Here is a 17,427-nt window from a genome sequence, read left to right on the forward strand (position 1 = left end):
AGTCGCGACAGCGAACCTCCCTGCACACTAAACACATGTTTAAAACGGAAAAAGCGACCCTTCACCAGCAGACACGACCCGTCATTTACAACCCTTCAACAACTATAAATAAGTGATCCATTTCAGAAATTAAGGTTGGTTAGGTTGGAAAAGTTAGAGAAATTAGAGAAGAAAGTTGTTATGTTGAGTTTCTGATTCAGAAAAGAATCAGAAAGTTAGATTTCATTTCTGTAAACAATCGTGCTGTACACGAATTGTATTTAGATTAGTTATAAACACAGTATTAGTTTAGTTTTCATTCTGATAGTGGACGAGACCAGTCTCTATTCCGAATATCCAGCGAGAAGAATTGACGGCTGAAGCGCATGAGGTTTGACGAACCTACGGAGTTTGAGAGAAAGATTGACGACCCGGATCTCAAAGTTTTCGTTGCAATGCTATCCAAGTTTCTACTTCTCTGTTAACTTGTGAAAATTCACATTTCATTAATGATATACTTATTTATTCAATACATTCTTACTGTTGTTATTTTGATATTGTTCTGACAAAATGATTTTCAAAATGATAAATTGGTGTTTTTATTAAAACGTTCTATTCCATCTTATTCATATAAGAACTTTGTTGAACACTTAACAAATTTAGTTTTTATGGATGACATGATCGCTGATCGCGGCTTATCAGAAATAAAACACTAGTTTGATTAAGGTAGGAATCATCTCAACACCAGGGGGATTTCTATGGTTCGAAGCCATTTAATTGAGTATATCGCTATATTGTTACATGTCCATAATCTCACAAAGTTAAAGTTGATTTCTTTGCTTTATGAAAATAAGTTCTATTTTATTCCGATTACGGAAGTATCTGCTTTATAATCAAAATTCCAAAACGGAATTGTTCTCTAAACTCAATATAATCCTTCTATCTAATCCTAATTTACCAAAACCAATTCCATCAATTAAAACGTATTTCTTTTACTAAACCTAAACACGTGAGTAAACCGAATTAAATAAAGTTTTAGTTAAAAAGCGTTCCCTGTGGGTTCGATATCTTTTATTACTACAAGCGTATACGGTGCACTTGCGGAAATCGCTCAACAGAATTCTCAAAAAATACCCCTCACAATCCCTCAAATGTTTATAATATTGTTAATTTAGTTATATTGTATGTTATTACTATAGGCGCGCTTTATAATTTATGTATTTTGTTTAACATTTATCAGTGTTTTAAAAACATTGCCATTTATCAGTCTTTAACGAGAATACTAACCTAATTAATTCAATAAACTCAACTGTATATTTAAAGCATACCTATACATTGCTCTGAGTAAAGGATGATATCATGAGGAGGTGAAGTTTTCAAATTTACAATTAATTGCTCCCTTGTATGTTGAACAAAAAAATTAATTCATCTGTTTATGCATTACCTGACTTACTTTTAGCTTCAAACATATCCTAAATTGCAATCTTTATTCAAGAAAATTCCAATTTTATATGTGATAGGTGTATTTTTTAGTTATTGCTAGCATCTATTCAGCTCTTGCTATGATTATATTAATAATTTTTAGCATGACCGGAAAAGTACAGCTTGAGTCCAGCCATCTCTTCTTCTGGCCATGAATACGTGAGGATTGCTTTACAATCTTATGGAAAGAGGAAGGTTTGCATCTTACTTGTACCCATTTGTTTTATTTCATCTTTACTGTAAGCAATTTATGCTGCAACATTTCTAATTCACACTTGTTGGTTAGGATGTCGGGCATGAAATTCTAGAACTCTTGTTGTCGCTTCCCGTTTCGTTACTTGTTGTCCACCGATACGAGGGTGTTAGAGAAGGCTGTCATGTCAGATTAATTGCTGAACCCAGAAACAGTGACTGCAGTTCAAAGCACTTCTTTGGTGAATTGGTGCTTCATCACATATCAGGGACACATTATGTCGCTCACCGTTCTACTTTCCCTAGTGGTGCTGGTAACATATTCATTATCCTTTATGCTCTTTTGGGAAATCATTGATTAATTAATTATTTTGCTTGATTTTCACATATGATTTGCTTTTTTCCGCTTTGCCACATGATTTAGGTCTGTTGGTTAAATGTTCACGAGTGTGCAGTTAAATAGATGTGTCCAAATTCGAATTAAGGATCAAAATGACACCTAAAGTTAGGTATCAATTCAGACTAAAGTAGGTAAAATTTGATAGGGCTGAGTTGATACCTCTAATTCGATTTGGTTTAAATTCCAAGATCTGGACAGATCAGCCACTGAGGCTCTGTTTGGGAGGAGGATTTGAAATGGTTTATAAAGTGTTTGGAGGGTGAAGAACAACTCCTACTTCGGAGAAAGGAATATAGTGCTATTAATATCATGGCTCCAAAATTTCATTTCTTAGACATACAATTTCTTGAACTTTACATTACCGTAACATACCTAAATCAAGAAAAAATTATTAAAAAATCAGCGATATGGCGAAGGTAAAATAGGTATCTGACCATAATTTATAATGGCATGGATAGAAAGAGTCAATGGAGTAGTCAAATTTGTTCAAGTCATCATTTCATTAGGGCTTAATACATCAGAAGCTTCCCCAACTTGGCCCCAAACATTGATTGACCCTCTGAATGTACAAAGTGTCTAGTTAGCCCTTGAACTTGCTTATAATTACCCGTCAGCCACTTGAATTTTGTTTAAAGTGGCGTATTGTCTCGCTGAACTTGCTTACAGTGATCTATTGCCCCCTGAATTTGCTTAAAGTGATATATTTCATTTTGTCTCAATCCTCTCTTGTTCTAACACGTGGACTTAGAGGGGTTAATTATGTCACTTATAAGCAAGTGTAGGAGCTAACTAGACACTTTGTAAGTTCGAAGACCAGTCAGTTTTTGGGCCAAGTTGAGGAGGCTCCTGATATATTAAGCCTTTCGTTAATTTGTTTTTGCCTTACTACATTAGGGGGTTCTTTTACTTATCCAGATTGTACGATTGACCCCCTAAATTCTGGAGATATCCTACTAGTCCCCTGAACTTGCTTAAAATTTTGGAGTAAAAATGTATTATTTTAAGCAAGTTCAGGGGTAATTAAATCATTATAACCGTTTAAGGGGGCCAGTAAATCACTTTAAACAAGTTTAGGAGGTCAATAACCAGCAAGTGCAGGGGGTTAATGTGACATCTCCAAAGTTAAGGGGCTAATCGTATAACCTGTACATAGGGGGTTCCTGATGTATTAGGCCTTTACTTTTTCAGGGATCTTTGTTTTTCATGGATCTTTGAACTTTAATGCTACAATAGATGTCAAGTTTAAAGATGTTTATACGAAGAAATGAAGTTTAGAGGGCAATGTTAATAGCTCTATAGATGAGGACCATGGATGTATTTTAGCCTACGTTTTTGTCGCTGTAGTAGTTTATTTGATGATGTGAATTGTCACTTTGAATGTTGACTGTCAATGCACTTGTGCAGGATTGTCCAATGACTGTGGACTATGTTGCACTGAAATTGAAATGGAAACGGAAATATGGAAATTATTATTTATAAAAGAACATAGCTAGGACATGCAACGAAACGAAAACGGACAAAACGCGGAAACCTTACTGAAGAGGAGTTTTCGTGCAACATAGACTGCCTTGAAACATCAGATCCGGGTAATTACTCAATGTTGTTGAATATTTTTGCTGCTGCTGGTGATTGGAATGGTGTTGCCAATGAGGTTGCAAATGAAGGGCATTGGATTCCAGAAACCATCCGGGGCTAGTTCCATGGAGCTTGATAATGGAGTCTATGATTTTACTGTATTTAACAAAACACACCCTAAATCAGATATGATTTATCAAACGATTAGGGTGAGGATCTGAAGCAAGTTGGCTATGTCTTGCGTGGACAGATGCGTCGAGGCCAGGAGAGGCACCGAGTAAAGGAGGTGAAGTTTTCAAATTTATGCTCTACTGACTGTTAGGATGTGAATATCAGTCTCCCTTTGCTAGTCTTGATCACATGCACTTTAATGAGCATGTAGAATTTTCTCATTCACCGTTCGATCTAGGCTTATTAGAATCCTAAGGTGGAAATTCAAAGCATCCTGATGCTTAGATTTAATAAACCTATATCTAACGGTGAATGAGCAAATTCATTTGCTCATTAAGGTGCATATGAAAATTTATGCTCCCTTGTATGTTGAACAAAATAGTTGATCCTACCTTATGCATTAGCAACATTCATCTGTTTATGTATTACCTGACTTAATTTTAGCATCAAACCTATCCTAAATTGCAATCTTTATTCCAGAAAACTTCCGATTTTATATGTGATAGATGTATTTTTTGGTTATTGCTAGCATTTTTTCAGCTATTGCTAGCATTTTATATGGTATGGAGTGTTGGGCAGTGAAACACTGTCACATTCATAAGATGTCGGTGGCGGAGATGCGTACGTTGAGATGGATGTGTGGTCATACGGGAAAAGATATGGTGAGTAATGAAATAATTAGGACAAAAGTAGGGGTTACATCTATTGAGAATAAAATGAGGGAAAACCGACTAAGGTGGTTTGATCATGTAAGACGAATAGCGCTTGATGCGCCGGTTAGGAGGACTGAGGAGTGGCAAAGGGATTTAGTGGTGAGGGGTAGGGGTAGACCTAAGCAAACTTGAAGGAGGGTGATCGAGAGTGATATGAGTTTATTAGGGATCGAGGAGAATATGGTAGTGGATAGGATAGAGAAGCGGGAGAGAATTTGTGCCGCGGACACGACTTGATTGCACGGTTTCATATGATGGTTCATGTTAGCGACCCCGAATCATTTCGGAACTAAGGCTTTATTGTTGTTGTTGCTGCTGCTATGACTATAGTAATAACTTTTAGCATGATTGGAAAAGTACAGCTTCTCTTTTTTTTCGTGAATATGCGAACATTGCTTTAAAATCTTATGAAAAGTGGAACGTTTGCATCTTACTCGTACCCATTTGTTTTGTTTCATCCTTACTGCACGCTGCAACATTTCTAATTTACACTTGTTTGTTAGGATGCTGAGAACGAAATTCTAGAAGTCTTGTTTTCGTGTCGCGTTACGCTACTTGTCCCCTGATACGAGGGTGTTATAGAATGGTGTCACGTCAGATTCATTGCTGAACCCAGAAACAGTGACTGCAGTTCAAAGCACTTCTTTGGTGAATTGGTGCTTGATCACACTTCAGGGACACAAATTGAATTGAAAATGGTGCTGGTAACATATGAACTATCCTTTATGCGTATTTTTTTTAAATATTGCATTGATTAATTAATTGTTTTTGCTTGATTTTCATATATGATTTGCTTTCTTTCCTTTGGCATATAATTTAAGTCTGTTGGTTATATGTTCGTGAGTTTGCAGTTAAATAGATGCGTCTAAATTCGAATTAAGGTCAAAATGGCACCTAAAGTTAACTCGAGGGATAAATTTAACCCAAATTGATTGTTAGGTATCAACTCAGCCTAAAATTGGTACTATTTGGCAAATTTGATAACTAAAATTCGATTTCAACTAAATTAATCCTGTTTGTCAACTTAGGGGCATTTTGACCCTTGATTCGTTTAATTTTACAAAAAAGAGGGGTTGATATTATAAAATATAAAATAAAATAGAACTCTAATAAAAAAAGAAATCAAAATCTAATCAAAAGAATATAGCAGTCGCCCCAATTTTAGCAATTTAAATAGTTTGAAGGATTACATGTTTCTTTTGTTTCTTTTTCGTTGAATTAATGATTTATTATGGATGTTATTTATGGTTTATAACATGACTTATGAATTTTATATATATATATATATATATGTGTGTGTGTGGCGTGTCCCTGGTGTACATGTGTCCCATACTTTTTAAAATTGCGGTCTTTGTCGCACCTGTACGTACCCGTGTCGTTGCTTCTTGGAAAATAATCAACCTTATGTTTTTTGATAAATTACATTCATAGTCACTATAGTGCAACTAACATTATGGCTCCTAAATTTCATTTCTTGACATAAAAATCCTTGAACTTTACATTACTATAACATTAAAGTCCTAATCAATAAAAATTCATTTAAAAGATTAACGAAACGATGAGAGGAAAAAGAGCAACAATGTAGTCAAACTTATTCAGGTTATCATTTGGTTTATTTATTCTGCCTTAATACATTAGAGACTTCCTGTACTTGTCCAAATTATCCGATTAACCTTGTAAATTTTAGAGATATCTTGTTAGTCTCCTGAACTTGCTTAAAATGTTACATTAGCAACTTTAATCAAGTTCAAGCGGTTAATTAAGTAAGTTTAGGAAGTCAATAGGTTATTGCAAGGAAGTTCATGAGAGGTTAATAAAACATTTTCAAAGGCGCCAATCGGATAATTCGGACAAGTATAAGGTGTTTCTGATTTATTAAGCTTTTATTTTCACGGATTTTTGAACTTTAATGTTAATAGTAGCGATATAGATGAGGCCAACGTTAGTAGTAGCTTTTAATTTGATGATGGAAATTTCAATTTGAATGTTAAATTGCTCAAGTTCTAACACCGCGAATGCACTTGTGCAGGATTGTCTTATGGTTGTACACTATGTTGCACTGAAATGGAAATTGAAATGAAAACAAACACAGAGAAATAAAAATGGAAACAGAAATGGAAACGGAAACGGAAACGGACTCAAAGCACGAAAACGCTACTGAAGAGAAGTTTTCCTGAAACTTAGACTATGCATTCTGTCCAACTACTACTGTTGGATTTCTTCATCCTGCTAGTTATTTTGATGTAGTAATAGGACTAATTAAACATTGTTGTCGTGTGATTGAGGTCACGGGTTCGAGTTTTAGGAGCGGCCTCTTACTTAAAAATTGGCAAGGAAAGACTTGCCCCCAGTACATCCTTGTGGTAGGACCCCTCTCTGGACCCTCGCTTAAACGGGGACGCGTAATGCACCGGGCCGATTTTTTTATTTTTTTTTTATAGAATTGCTCTGCTTGATTTGGTAAAATGTTGAGGATGAAGTCAGCAATGTATTTTCATCCAGTTTCATCCTCTTGCTACTTCTACTGATAATAATCGGGTTCATGTCGTATCGATTTCGAGTCAGTGTCAAAATGAGTCAATTTTATCGCAATCCAAAAAATTTCGTGTCATAAACATAATAATGTTAGCCTAATTGAGTTGGTATCAATTTCATGTGGTGTTTTCAGGTCATATATAAATGTACGTATATTAATAGTGATTTTTAAAAAATATAGGGAGGGATGATATTATTTTTAAATATTTTATATAAATTTTAGACTAGTCTTAACAAATAAATATAAAAAAGTCCGATAATATCTGGTTGGAAGGTCATGTAATGTGCTTATAACAATATAGGAGGTTGGAGTTGTGTTTCCAAGTAATAATTGTAATTTCTTTATTTTTTTTTATCTTGGTGGTATGTAAAAATATGAAATAATATAATAAATAATTTTAAATATTCGTGTATTTCGGACCATTTTTGGATTAGAATGTCAGCCATAATCCAATCCAAGTTTATGTTATTTCTTATTTACCAGGTTTATGTTATTTCTTATTCGATGCAATTCAATTCACTATGCAATTAATCAATTAATTATATATATTTTCTTAATTAAGTATAAAAGATGTATATATATTTTCTTTGTTAAAAATATAAAAAATGTATGTGATAAAGGGCGGGTTGCAACGGGCTGAGCTTGCAAGTTCGAGATAAATTACAAACTCAACTTATTTTATGTTTGTGTTTGGGCACCGTCTGAGTTGGGCGGGCCGAATCTAACGTTAAATATGTTAAATTCAATCTAACGTTATTTTATTTTATATGTTTAAATTCAATCTATGAGCTCAATCTAGGAAGGATGAGCTTATCAATAGGTCTATTTGTAATTAAATATGTTCACGAGTTCAAGTATCTGCTCGGTCGGTGCAAATCCGTGTCTAATGGGGAAGATAAATAAAATGACTTTAGTGCAAGCTCGACGTAAGCCTCTTAAAACTGGCTATATCTTGAATTTTATAAAAATATCCAATTCATTTTTTTTTTTTTTTTTACAGAAAGATGAAACTTTTTATGCATGAATCCGGCATAATACCGTCTTTAACAATAGTATTTATGAGTCAATGTGGCACAAATGAAGAACAAAAATTGCTAGTATTGGAACGGGCTTGGCTAGCCGTAGCATGAGCTGCACCATTTGCTATACGATGAATAAAAGTAATTTTAAAACCCGGATAACTACGAAGAATAGTAATACAATCTTGAATTAAATCTCCAAACTTAGCCAAATCGAACCTTGATGAATTGATATGGTCAACCACAAGTTTGGCGTCCGATTCAATCTGGACTTGTCTGTATCCCAATCCCACCATCCATAATATGCTCGTTCTGATCAGGAGGGTCTCGATGATTTTCGGTTCTTTTATTCCTGTCATAATGCTGCTGCTGCAGTATATGAAATTGCCTTGATCATCTCGCACTACCGCTCCCATTCCGCTTGTCCCTTTGTCTTTGAATATCGCTCCATCCACGTTGCATTTGACGAAACTGTGCTGTGGGTATTGCCAGGGAGTGCCTTGTCTGCTGCTGTTTCTGACGCCACGAACAGGGGCAGCCGTGTTACCAGTCCGGAACGCCCGCCAATCGTTTATATTTTCCCGAACGAACCTGCAGTACTGTTTAATGTTCTGAACATTGTCTGTCCATATCAGTTGGTTCCACCTCTTCCAAATTACCTGCAGACTGATTACAATCCGCACCGACACGTGGACGGTCGAGCACGCCATTTGAGCGAGGAGCCAATCCGCTAAATCCACGTTCCGTAGCTGCGGGATATTACATCCCACCTCTCTCCAATTCACTTTTTTTTAATATTAATTATTAAATATAAATTTTATTTTTTATTATTAAAAATTATATATATTTTTCCTTCTCGAATTGACATAAAAATCCGTTGAATTCGACCCAAACCCGGCTCCACTCGACCCATCAACATGTAATATTTGCAATTAATTTGACAGTAAACAGAAGTCCGCACCAAATGGAGCGGAATAGAGTCGAGAAGAATGATGTATCTGGGTAAAGTTTCTAATTTACAATTAATTGCTTCAGTGATCGTCAAGGTTTAGATTTTTGCCCTCTTTCAACGATTTTGATTAGTTGATCCGATCGGATCTATTTTCTTAATCAAATGCCATGATCCGTTACAAACAAATCCTTGATTAGTTGATAATATTGATTAATAACTGTGTGAAGATTTCTACAAAAGGATCTCATCTCATGGATTCATGTCGAGAAGACCTTACTTTTAGCATGACTGATTCTGATTGTACGATTTGATGTTTTTCATCACTTTTTTTAACTTTTTATTTGGTTTTGAAGGATGCAAAAAGGAATGGATGCCTCTCAAAGGAAGAAGAGAATTGATTTCTCCGAGCTTAATATACTCGATAATAATGTTCCATATTTGTAAACTTTTCTAATTGCTCATATGATTGTTAGGGTTTAAATTTTCATTTGATCCTATCTCTTATTCATTCTTTTATATGCTTTTAACAGATGCAACGGGGAAATCGTGCTCTCTGTGGAACTTAAATATGCGGAAATTGCTTTAAAATTTTACGAAAAGAGAGAGGTTTGCATCATAATTGTATTCTTTCATCTTTATTGATGCAAATCATTTCTAATTTACACTTGTTTGTTAGAATGCTGAGTTTGGAATTCTAGAAGTCTTGTTTTCTAATCGTGCGAAATTAGTTGTCCCGGGGATTGAGGATGTTAGGCTATGGTGTCATGTCGTCTTCATTGCTAAACCAAGGAAAGCTGGCTGCATCGATGAGTCTCCAAAACACTTCTTTGGTGAAATGTTGTTCGACCGTGCTACAGAGGAATATACTGTCACTTATTGTTCTATATTCGAGCCTAATGATCCTAGTAAGCACATTTCCTTTCCAATTCATTAGTTGTTTCAATTTTACAGTCTTATCACCATTAATGTGTTGATTGATACTCACAACAATAGTTCTTAATTTGATACCGAATTCTCACTTTAAGGGGGCGTTTGGTTTAAACTTCGGAATCGGAAACGGAATCGGAATCAGAATCTGGCGGAATCAGAATCGGAATGGTTATTTATTTACTATGTTTGGTTCAATATGGAATCGGAATGAGATTCTCTTTGAAGTTGTTTGGTTCTTCAATGATTGGAATCGGAATGAATACAATATTTGTTAAAAATAAATTTAATAAAGAATTATTACTATAACATTAATTAAAAATTGATATAAAAAAGATTAAATCATCTATTAGTAGGAAAAGTCTATTTTTTTAAATAAAATTAATGGGTTTTTGCTAATTATTCTTTTATTATTATTGTAAATAAAAAATGGTATTATAGCTTCAAAGAAAAATAACCATTGCAATATAAATATAATCATCATTTGCAAAAAAAAAAAAAAAAAACCATAATCTTAATAACAATTTCAGTTTTTCGTATATAAAAAAATAACCATTAGAAAACGTGGGTTGTTTACCCAAAAACAAAAAACGTGGCCGGGCATGAATGTGGTGTTTTATTATTTTTTTTTTTTAAATAAATGAGGAGGAATGGGAATGAGATTTGATTAATGTGGAGAGAGGAGGGATTCAACTATTCCTATAGTTGGGGGAATGGGAATAACATTTCCAAATGATATTTGCTTAACCAAACATTAACAAAGGGAATAATTCATTCTCATTTCCATTCCACACCTTAAATTTAACTAACCAAACACCCCCTAAATGATGAATTTCGAGAACATTTAAGTTTGACCATAGCCAATGCACTTCTGCAGGAAACATTGAAGGTTGTGTAATTTGTCCTGATGACGAGTTACATGTTCATCCTGCTGTTGAATTTATGTGAGTTTTTATAACTTTTTGCCATTTTGTTGTAACCTATGTTGCATAGTGTCATGAAACCGATTAAACTAAAAGCTCGAACTGATAGTTAAGGTCCAATAATAGATCTTATATTAATCTCTAACACATCCCCACACGCAACACAGACCCATATTAATGAGGTTGCCAGTACTCGAACCATCAACAGTTTGGTCCAAGAGGCTCTAATACCATGTCATGAAACCGATTGAACTAAAAGCTCGAACTGATAGTTAAGGCCCAATCATAGATCTTATGTTAATCTCTAACACACATGAACTGAAATGGAAACGGTAACAGTAACGGACACCGGGAAATGTTATTTCTATGAAAAGTTAGCGAGGAATTGGTAACGGAAAAGGAAACAGAAACAGATACGAAACACTAGTGAAGAAGAGTTTATGTTCAACATAAACGTAACATTGAACCAAATCACCAATTTTTGGTATTGCATCACTCAAATAGCATCTACCTGGCAATTGTACGGGAAAAAACTTCCCCACTGGTTAGACTATTTGACAACAACAACAACAAAGCCTTAGTCCCGAAAAAATTCGGGGTCGGCTAACATGAACCATCATATAAAATCGTGAAATCAAGTTGTGTCAGCGACATAAATTCTCTCCCTCCACTCCGTCTTATCCACTGGTTAGACTGTTTGAGAAGTCAATAAAATAATTTACTTGTTTCACCTAAATTTTCATCTGTTATATTTTATTAGTGCCAGTGCCAACTATCGGGGAATCAAATTAATGAGTCACACTATGAAGCTCTGGGAGCGAGTGATCGAACAAAGGCTAAGGAGGACGGTGAAGATCTCGGAAAACCAGTTTGGCTTTATGCCGGGAAGATCAACTATGGAAGTCATCCATCTAATGAGACAATTAATGGAACACTATCGAAATAAGAAGAAAGACTTGCATATGGTTTTCATTGACTTGGAAAAAGCATATGATAAGGTACCGAGGGAAGTACTTTGGTGGGCCTTGATAAGGAAAGACATTTCACGGAAATATATTGACATCATAAAGGACATGTACGAGGGAGCATGCACGAGTGTACGTACTAGTGTTGGGAAGACTGAAGAGTTTCCTATTACGATTGGAGTGCATCAAGGTTCCGCCATCGTTATGGATGAACTAACAAGTTCACTTCAAGATGGTATACCATGGTGCATGCTATTTGCAGATGATATTGTGTTGGTTGATGAGACGAAAGAAGGAGTGGAGAGGAAGTTGGAACTATGGAGACAAACTTTAGAATCTAGAGGCTTTAAGTTGAGCGTAAGACAGAATATTTGGAGTGTAAGTTTAGCGGCCATAGGAGTAGGGAGGCAGGGACAATCACCCTAGATGGGAGAGTTGTTCAGGCCTCGGATTGCTTCCGGTATTTAGGATCTATTATCCAAATGAATGGAGAAGTAGATGGAGATGTTGCTCATAGGATTAAAGCTGGTTGGTCGAAGTGGAAGAGTGATACGGGTTTCCTTTGTGACCCTGGCAATGCCTAATAGATTGAAGGGAAAATTCTACCGGACGACAATTAGACCAGCATTGTTATATGGTACAGAGTGTTGGGCAGTGAAACACTGCCACATCCATAAGATGCCGGTGGCAGAGATGCGTATGTTGAGATTGAGAAAGGATCGGGTGAGTAATGAAATAATTAGGACAAAAGTAGGGGTCACATCTATTGAGAATAAAATGAGAGAAAACCGGCTAAGGTGGTTTGGCCATGTGAGACGTAGAGCGCTTGATGCGCCGGTTAGGAGAACTGAAGAGTGGCAAAGGGATGTAGTGATGAGGGGTAGGGGAAGATCTAAGCAAACTTGGAGGAGGGTGATCGAGAATGATATGAGTTTACTGGGAATTGAGGAAAATATGGTAGTGGATAGGACGGAGTGGAGGGAGCGAATTTGTGTCGCTGACACGACTTGATTTAACGGTTTTATATTATGGTTCGTGTTAGCCGACCCGAATCATTTCGGGACTAAGGCTTTGTTGTTGTTGTATATTTTATTAGTATGAGACATAATGGAAAATTACAATACTTTAATGACAATACATGTTCATTTTGATCTGCATTTGAAGGGCGCAAAAAGGAAAGGATGCCTCCAAAAGACAGCCGGACCCAAGGGAGGGGATATTCAAGGATCATTCTGATGTAAAGATGTAAAGTTTTCTAATTTACAATTAAATGCTTCAACGATTGTTAGGGTTTGAATTTCCAGTCTGCTAAATTGGTTATCACTAGCATCTGTTCAACTTTAGTCTTTTACTATGGACTATAAGACTAACGTTTAGCAATGACGGAAGGAGAACAGGAACATGAAGGCTAACAAGTATTTGCAACTTAAATACGCGAAGATTGCTTTAGAATTTTATGAAAAGGACAAGGTTTTATGTTTTTCATACTCATTTCTCTTTCTTCCATTCATCTATGTTAAAGCAAAGCATATCTAATTTTTCACTTGTTCGTTAGGATGCTGAGTTTGAAATCGTATCAGTCTTGTTTTTAGCACGTGCGCCACTAGTTCTTGGCGGCTCTAAGTGTAACGAAGAATGGTGGTGTCATGTCACTTTCACGGCAAAACCCAGAAATATTGATTGCAGTGATGTCTCTCCACAACATTTCTTTGGTGAATTGTTGCGTGACACTACCGGGAAATATAATGCTACTTATTGCGTGATATTCAAGCCTGCTGATCGTAGTAAGGCTCATATTATCTTTCTCTTCATTTCTTTTTCGATTTATTCAAGTCTTAAGTTTCTTGGTTAGGGTGGAAAGTCGGGTTGTTGTGTAAAAAACCCTGTTATATATGACATAAGTACAACAAAAATGATAATCATCTGAGTCGGGTTGTGTCTTTAAATTGTGTTGTCGTATTGGTGTATTGGTACCGATATCTGTAGCTGTATCTAGGGTAAAATACATCCATGGCTCCTTGAACTATAGTACTCCTAGTATTAATGACCCCTAAACTTTATCTTTTGACATAAAAATTCTTCATTAAAGTACAAATTAACAAAGATCTTTAGAAAAAACAAAATGATGACTTGTAGTAGTTTTTGTTGATTTGGAGTTTAATGTTACATAATCTAAAGTTCAAGGATTTTTTACGTTAATAAATGATAAATGAAGTTCGAGAGCCATAATGTTAGTTGCGCAGGAGCCATAAATGTTATTTACCCATAACGTTTGTAAAACCCATAACTATAATCAGCCTTATGTTTTTGCCACTATTTCTTTTTATGATGTGAATTTTCACCTTGAATGATGGATTGCTCATGCATTTTCCTGCAGAAATCACCCATGGTTGTATTATCTGTCCGCCTCTTGAAAAACACCCTTTTGAGGGATTCCGTGTTGGTCATCCGCCGTATTCAAAAGCGAAGTAAATTATTGTCGTGTTGGTCGTCTTCCGTATTCAATAGCGGAGTAAAGTCTTTTGGATTAATACAAATTGCCGTCCCTGATTGTATATAGGCCTGCAGTAATTTGACTGTTTGGTCAGTCACTGTTGGATTTAAACTTATTAAAATCCTATAATGGAGATTAAAATTATCGTAAGATTTATATTCACACTTCCTAAATCTAATGACAACTGACCAAATTCACTGACCAAGTGAAAACCACCGGCTAGGCGTGTGGAATGATAATACTTCAAACTGTGACAACTGTCAACTGATGAATCGTGATATTGTTTGAACCGATCTGTGCTAGCTTTCGCTTCTGGTCAGGGGCGGATGTAGAGGGGGTCAAAGGGGGCATTTGCCCCCCTACATCCCACTAATTTTTTTTTTTTTAATTTACAAAATAAGGGTTAATGTACAAAAATATCCCTAATGTTTTGAGTCAGGAGCAATTTTATCCTTAACGTCTAATATGGTACAATTTTATCTTCTAATATTAGAATCCAAGAGCAATTTTACCCCTAATGTTGATAAATTGGGTCAATTTGAGAAATAATTCATCAAACTGTCTTCTCGGTCATGAATAATAGTGTCTGAAATTGATCCAATTGATCAATATTAGAGGTAAAATTGGTGCAAAATTACAAAATTGATATGCAATTGGTGCAAAATAAAGAAAAAAAGGACTGTGTTTTATAATAGTGTCTGAAATTGATCCAATTTATCAACGTTAAGGATAAAATTGCTCTTGGCTACAAACATTAGAGGTAAAATTGCACCATTTTAGATGTTAGAGGTAAAATTGCACCTGACCCAAAACGTAGGGATATTTGATGCGTAACAACCCGAGAATTCCGAAAATGGATGATTACGAGTCGGAAACATTATAATTTATGTTTTTTATAAAAAAAAAATCATGAAAATAATGCATGACAATTGAACGATTTTGCATTTTCTGTCATAAAAAATTTAACAATTTTACATTTTTTGTCTAAATTTTTTTTACGTAGAATTCTGCCCCCCGCTACCTCAAATCTTGGATTTGCCACTGCTTCTGGATTAACGGGCCATATCAGACAGATTATTTATATAAATTGTGTTATTGTATCACGAATTGACATTGTTATCAAATGCTTTTTTCGTCCGGCTGGTCTAGAATTAAAATAATTTCAACAATCCAAATATATGTTTTATTTTCCGCCTTCCATGAATTAGGTACATGGAATAGTAAAAGATATCAATATAAATATAATAGGAAAATAAAAGAAAAAACACAAATAAGTATTTAAATGGAATATACATGGAAAAAGTGGGTTAAGAATGAGCTGTTTTGATCAGCAAATTTAACCTTAACGTTTTAAATAAAGTGTAAATATAGCTCTAACGTATGAGATGGTGCAAATTTTATTTTCAAAAAACAAGATTAATTTTAACTTTACGTTATCGAAAATTTGAAAAGATTCATTTTACTGTTACAACATACCTTTGTTGATAAATTTAAGCAATTTTGTACATTTTGGTTGGTTTTTATGTAACTATATTATTAAAACAGTAAATATTTTAGATAACTTTACGGGAAAAATGTGATAATTTATGTAGTAGATTTAGGTTTATAGCATTTTAGCATTTTTTTTTTAAAATTTTGTTAGTAAATATTAAATATATTAGATTTAATTGATATTTGAAAAGTTTGAAGTGACTGTTAAATACAAATCAAATCCGTTTTTTTTTTCTAATTTTTTATGACATAAAGCAAAAATTGACATTGTTTGTAAATGTTAGGATTAAATTTACACATTTTAAAACTAAATCTGCATTTCCCTTCAAACGTGAGGGTTAAATTTGACATTTATCCTGTTATAGGCTTGTTATTCGGATTACTCAGTGTAAAGCCCAAGCCCAATATTATAATTTCACAACCATTTCTTTCTAATTTAAGATCGGAATATAATATCCCTTAATATTTAGGCTTCTAATGTGGGACGGGTATGAGAATACTCGGTACCCTTTACCAATTATAACTATTTTATATATTAAAAATATTATTGTGTTTTAAATGTAAGATGTGAGATTTGAACACTAACCTTTTGTTCTTCGATCATTAAGTAATACTATTAAGCTACTTTATTTTTATTGATCAAGGTTCAGTTTGTTCAATTTTTAGATAGATGATTTATTAAATTTATACTTTGTTAAATTTGTAATATTTTTTGTTTTATTTATTGATTATTAACGGGTAAGAGTACACGTGAATAAAATGGGACGGAATAGAATGCAAAACATATACCCGTTAGCAGTGGCGAATATAGGATTGCTCGTTTGGGGGGCCAATTTTACATACACGTGGTGTGTAATTTTTTTTTTTTTGCTAAATCGGTGTCTAATAGAAAAATTCTGATTTAGAGAAGACCTAATAGGTGAAAAAAAACTAGAAATTTGAAATTAATGAGAGCCTAACAGACCAAAAAAAGTTAGACATTTGGACTTAGAGATGGCCTAACAAGGCCAATAAAATTGAAATTTTGAATTTAGAGAGGACTTAACGAGGCCTGGGTCGATTTTGGGATACTAATATAGCACCCGAGCTAAATTTCTTGGAAACAGGGGGATCGGAATCACCACAACCTTAAATTTTGTGGAGTCAGGGGGCCGAAACTACTCGTGGCCATGGTGGTTCCGGCGGCCGGAGGGCCCGAGTTCCCCCTGTCTCCACCCCTACCCATTAGGATAACGAGACAAGTACATGTAATTAGGTAAGAATTTGAGATTGACACTACCCCCGAGTACCCTACCCGTTATCGTTCCTACTAATATATAACTATCAGTCACATTTGATCATTGGCACATAGCAACCCATTGTATTTGGTTCAATTTGGCCCGAAATTAGTATGTACATAAAGAGACCGATTAAATCACGGATGAGATGATTGCTAATTGGGTGAAGAAGAACTATTGCTCTCCAACATTGTAGAAGCGGAAAAACAACTCGCTTTCAGATATAAAATAGTATATGAAAATTTAGACAACGAAGCAAAGTGGCGAAATATTATAAGAGTTATGTTGCGATTAACAATCATCAAACAAAAATATTTAACTGGTCTCTTTA

General features: G+C 34.9%; 1 protein-coding gene and 2 long non-coding RNA genes across 3 annotated transcripts; all 3 read left to right on the top strand.

Moving 5' to 3' along the window:
• The first annotated feature begins 1,554 nt into the window (after window positions 1-1,554).
• Window positions 1,555-7,114, top strand: LOC136233910 (uncharacterized). Its single transcript, XR_010690984.1, has 5 exons — window positions 1,555-1,656; window positions 1,748-1,967; window positions 3,458-3,914; window positions 5,016-5,216; window positions 6,542-7,114. It is a non-coding gene; the product is annotated as an uncharacterized lncRNA (long non-coding RNA).
• Window positions 7,115-9,031: 1,917 nt separating this feature from the next.
• LOC136233788 (uncharacterized) lies at window positions 9,032-10,894 on the top strand. The gene is made up of 5 exons (XM_066023477.1): window positions 9,032-9,069; window positions 9,373-9,459; window positions 9,550-9,625; window positions 9,696-9,924; window positions 10,824-10,894. The coding sequence occupies exons 1-5, from the start codon at window positions 9,032-9,034 to the stop codon at window positions 10,892-10,894; spliced, it is 501 nt and encodes a 166-aa protein (XP_065879549.1).
• Window positions 10,895-13,217: 2,323 nt separating this feature from the next.
• Window positions 13,218-14,288, top strand: LOC136232557 (uncharacterized). Its single transcript, XR_010690544.1, has 3 exons — window positions 13,218-13,304; window positions 13,390-13,618; window positions 14,212-14,288. It is a non-coding gene; the product is annotated as an uncharacterized lncRNA (long non-coding RNA).
• The last annotated feature ends 3,139 nt before the right edge of the window (window positions 14,289-17,427 follow it).

This window comes from Euphorbia lathyris, chromosome 6 (genome assembly GCF_963576675.1).
Source record: "Euphorbia lathyris chromosome 6, ddEupLath1.1, whole genome shotgun sequence".
NCBI classification, from domain to species: Eukaryota; Viridiplantae; Streptophyta; class Magnoliopsida; order Malpighiales; family Euphorbiaceae; genus Euphorbia; species Euphorbia lathyris.

Coding starts and splice junctions, on each gene's coding strand:
- LOC136233788 (XM_066023477.1), top strand. CDS start 9,032: ATGGAGCGGAATAGAGTCGAGAAGAATGATGTATCTGG. Junction 9,070..9,372: donor GAGAAGAATGATGTATCTGG/GTAAAGTTTCTA, acceptor TTGGTTTTGAAG/GATGCAAAAAGGAATGGATG. Junction 9,460..9,549: donor GATAATAATGTTCCATATTT/GTAAACTTTTCT, acceptor TGCTTTTAACAG/ATGCAACGGGGAAATCGTGC.